At 33.6% G+C, this 4,745-nt stretch overlaps 1 protein-coding gene across 1 annotated transcript in view; it reads right to left on the bottom strand.

Moving 5' to 3' along the window:
- Positions 1-898: 898 nt before the first annotated feature.
- LOC119602883 (eukaryotic translation initiation factor 4 gamma 3-like) overlaps positions 899-4,745 on the bottom strand; it is a 4,951-nt gene continuing 1,104 nt past the window's right edge. Inside the window, exons 1-2 of the mRNA XM_037954660.1 lie at positions 4,322-4,745; positions 899-4,263 (exon numbers count right to left, since the gene is read on the bottom strand). The exon at positions 4,322-4,745 is cut by the window's right edge and continues 1,104 nt beyond it. Coding sequence (XP_037810588.1) covers positions 1,145-4,263; positions 4,322-4,745 — 3,543 coding nt within the window. The 3' untranslated portion in view covers positions 899-1,144. The remainder of the gene's footprint in view (positions 4,264-4,321) is intronic.

Raw genomic sequence — 4,745 nt, 5'->3', positions numbered from 1 at the left:
AATCTTTATTAAAACACAAAATTCAAATTATATAGATGAAGTCACGTGCCATAGGGAATTAAATGCATAATTCATATATTTTTAACAGAATATGGCGTCAAGTGTGGTGAGTGTATATTTTGGAAAAATAAAGTGCCAGACTTATCATTTTAAAAGTTTGTCTATAGTCCATTGTCGGGGTATAGAATAGATTGAAATCCACAGAATGTACAATAGACTAAAGAGTAGACCCTTGTTCAGACTATATGTATTCCGGACTATAGTTTATTCTATTATATATTCTGGACTTCTATGCCATAGTCTGGACTATAAACTGTTCTATCATCAAGATTATAGTGTAATCTATAGTCTGGACTATAGTATATTCTATAGTCAGGTCTATAGTTTATTCTATAATCTGGACTATAGTTTATTCTATAATCTGGACTATAGTTTATTCTATAGTCTGGACTATAGTTTATTCTATAGTCTGGACTATAGTCTAATCTATTGTCTATTCTATAGTCTGGACTATAATCTGTACTATTCTATAGAGTGGACTATAGATTATTCTATAGTCTGGACTATAGTTTATTCCATAGTCTGGACTAAAGACGACTCTATAGTCTGGACTTTAGTCTACTCTATAATCTGGACTATAGTCTATTCTATAGTCTACTCTATAGTCTATACTATAGTCTACTTTATAATCTATACTATAGTATACTCCATAGTCTAGACTATAATTTACTATAGTGTAGACTATAGTCTATTCTATATTCTAAACTATAATATATTCTATAGTCTGTACTATGGTCTGGACTATATTGTATTCCATAGTCTTGATTATAATCTATTATATAGTCTGGACTATAGTCTATTTTTTTTAAATATCAAACTACTTAAACTTCATATAACTATCCAATATTTTATTCTCAGATTTTTTAATTTTACATTATCAAGCATAAAATATTAAGATAACTGTAAAAATAATACTTTCATTATCCCAAAACAATTTCGCAAGAAATTTTGGAAAACTAGTTCCAGTTATTAACTACAGCAATAACTCCAAGATCTCTTAACGAAACTACTTTTGGGAAATAAATAATTTAGTAAAACATTTCAAAGAAGTTATTATCAGATTAAATATTAACAATTTTCCACACTAATTTTTAGAATTCTGCCAGTCCATAAAAGTTTCTTGGGCTATAACTTCGGCCCCATATAGTTCAGCACATATACTATCCCATAAACCTTGGGGATTATCTAAATTTTCCACAAAACAATGTAAAGCTTCCAAACATTCCAGTTCAAATGGTTCTTGAGAATCCAAATAACGTCTTAAAATGGGTAGAGAAACTTTTTGAAATTTCCCTATATCTAGACTATAGTTTGCTTGATCTTTTAAAGCATAGCTTGCTAGGAGGGGAGTTAAATTTTTTATAAAGTTTCGGGTAATGTGAATAATATTGCCATTAATGTAATCTATGATGAAATCAGGATGACAATTTTCTTTTAGTAGTTGTTGTATATGGTCCATAACACGTTTTTGTAAGATTTCTGGCGAATATTTATTGTTTATTATATGGGTATAGGATTTAAGAGGATTTTCTATAAATTCAAAGTTGTTGTTAATTATAAAATTATCCACTTCCATTTGTGGTAGAAAATCGGACCATTTTATATGATATTTTTGCCATAGATTGCGGGTAAACGAAGGACCCACTTCTCGAGTACAGTAGAGTATTAAAGTTTTCAGAAATTTTTGTTTAAATAAAGTAGTGCTGGATTCTTTTAATTGTTGCGGCCATAAATCATTAACTGTTATAAGATTTTTCACCAGTAAAGGACCGGTAAACTCAAATATGTAACGCCATAATTCAGGTATATCCACAATTAAATCACTGGCCAGATCGGCAAAATTTCTATAGGCCAAATGAAAATGTTCTAGAGACAAATAGTTATTCGTTATTAAATAGTTTACTACAAGAGCTAAATAACGTCGGCTTAAGGCTTTAATATTGGCTAAATGTAAATAGTCGGTTAGTATATAATAGATCAAGGGGCATCTGAGATTTATGGGTAAATTTAGAAAGCAGGTTACTGTTTCTGAGTCTATGTTTTTGGAGTTAAGGGCATTTTCTAGCATGTCAGTTATTACCGATTTGATTAGTTTTATTTCAGCATTATTGGGTTCTTTAAAATGGACTGGGGGTGGAGATCTCATTGCCCTAGAAGTACTGGCCTCCATATCATTACGATATTTATTTTGATTAAGGTTTTTAGAGGCTTTTGTCATTCTTGAAGGATTTCTTGTTTGATTCGACTTCAGCACCTCTTTTCTTTCATTAACTTCGGGTTTATTTTGTAGATGTTTTGCCTGGCTACCGTTACGTTTCCTTTCCTGCTCTGTGTAAGGGGGATATTTAGTAGCTTTATTAGCTTCCATGTTGGAAAGGACAGCAAATGAATTTGCCGCACTTGTTGCGGGCGGTGAGGTCAACTTTTTCCATTGAAACAAGGAAACTCCTCCCATTTTTTTATTATTCATATCCATATTGCTTAGACCCACTAGTTTACTGGAGTCCAACGCTTGCGAAGAATTAACTTTGCCCCCATGAACCTGCCATTTGTCATTAGCTTTAGAGTCTCTAGGATTTTGTTTAACTTCACTACCACTACCACTACCACTACCACCCGTTGAACGTTCCAAACGTTTTGCCATATTTAAAGAATCAGTTTTTAAGGATCTTTTGCTTTCTGGCAGAGAATTTGTTAAGTTTTCTGTTTTCTTGTTCATAGTTGTGGGATTATTTACTTCCTTTTCTATTTGTTCCATGGTCTTGGGGGCCTCATTACGCGTGGATTGCCATCGTTTTTTGCGCAAATCTATAACATCCTGCAGCATAAATCGTATACGTGAAGATATCTTAGAATTTTCATTTTTTACCGCAATATTTTGCATACGCTGTATAACCGATTTGAGGGAATATTTGCGTTTATCTTCTGGCGCTAGGCAAGTCTGTTCAAATTTCTGTCCTACGGTAGTCAAAAGTTTACACAAACATTCGAGCATATCTTCATTCGTGGGATCCTTGAGCAGGGCCTCTATACAGCTGTGTATTATTTTGCCACTTAGTATGGAAATTTTAAATAATTCCCCTATAAATCGCACTGTACCACCCGAACGCCTGCGTATTTTACGCTCTTCTTCGTTTAGCAAAGCTTCTAGCTCAATCTTTTCATTGGGGTCTTGACATTTATCATATTTCTCTCTTATCGGCTTAAGTTTTTCCTCTTTTGCATTGATTTTAGTGACATGATGGGTAAATTCTCGTTCTGTTTTATCCAGAAGAGCATTACGAAAATAGGCCAAATTTGTTTTAGTTGTGCTGGCCATACGTTCATCGCTGGCCTTGACCTCGCTTATCAATCGGTGGCATAATTTGGCATAGCAGAGAGAAAAATTCGGTTCATCTATGGCTTTTTCGAATACCAAATTCATTACCGCTTCCATTTTGTCCAAAGTATCGATTTTTAGTTTAATGATTTCTTCCACTAAAGGTTCAAATTTTTCGGGCGTCAATTTATTTAAAATGCCCCTAACACGTCTTATAAGTTCTTCCTTTTCTGGTGGCAGATTTGTGTCAGCTTCAGGGCAGTCTTTAGCCAGAACTCGAGGTTTCCAGGCATTATCACTTTCATTAAGTTTGACATCTTCTTTAAGGCATAAATTTAAATAAATCAAATCTTTGCCTTTAGACTTATTGTTTTGAAGAACCGAGGCTCCAGCTGTAGCTACTGAGGAGTTATTACTATTATTATTACGATTTGTTCTTGAATTTGTTTTTATATAGTTATTCTGTTGATAATTTATATAGCCGCTATGATTTCCTCTAGCCGATGTTATCAGATTTTGTGCCATTTTAGGGGATTTTGCTGCAAACGCTGGCATTAGATTCATGGGGGCAAATATTGAGTAATTTTTTACTTCAGGCTGCTGGCAAGAATGTTTACTTTGTCTTAGTTGCATTAGCTGTTTACGTGTATATTGTTTACGTTGTCGGGGGCTTGAGTTCAGTTCCCGATTTTCATAATTATCCAACAAAGATTCTTCTTTCACAAATTCGCTTTCAAATTTTTCATTGTCCGTTCGGAGATTTAATGTTTTTGTTAAGGGTTGAAGTTTAATATCTCTTGACTCTTTGACCATTTGCCGTTCCAATAATAAATCCTTTTCTACATATTCAGACTCAATTTCTTCAGTGTCTGTACAGAGATATGCTGTTAAGGGGAATGGAATTCGTTTACTGTTATGGTTAAAGTTTGAGTAAAAACTTACCCTGATTTAAAGCCTCTTGTTCCTCTAGTATAGAACTGGTATCGGTGCATGTATGAGCATCTTCAAAATCTTCATCGGTAGCCACGGTGTCAAAAGGCGTTTGTGTCGAATTTGTTTCTTTTGTATCATTTTCATAATACTCCTTAACCTGGTCCAATGTTATATCCTTATGTCTATTTTCAGGAATTTTAATATCGGTTGAACTTCCAGACCCTTCTTCTTCTGTCGTTATGATTGTTTTAGTTCTAAATTTTAAACTTGTTTCTTGTTCGTGGTTTATTTTCTCGAGATTTTTCTCAAGACCCTCAATTTTTGTAACAGTTATAGATGCTGCTTTATTTTCTGTGAAATTTAAAGAAGAACTGCTTACTCCAGATGATAATTGTTCTTTTTGCTGCAACTGTTGATCATTTTCAGCACTATC

The sequence above is a fragment of the Lucilia sericata genome, unplaced genomic scaffold (assembly GCF_015586225.1).
Source record: "Lucilia sericata isolate MDLA Ls3-8-SP2 unplaced genomic scaffold, ASM1558622v1 Contig000259F_arrow, whole genome shotgun sequence".
In the NCBI taxonomy this organism is placed as follows: Eukaryota; Metazoa; Arthropoda; class Insecta; order Diptera; family Calliphoridae; genus Lucilia; species Lucilia sericata.
This window is presented reverse-complemented; position numbering and strand designations above follow the sequence as displayed.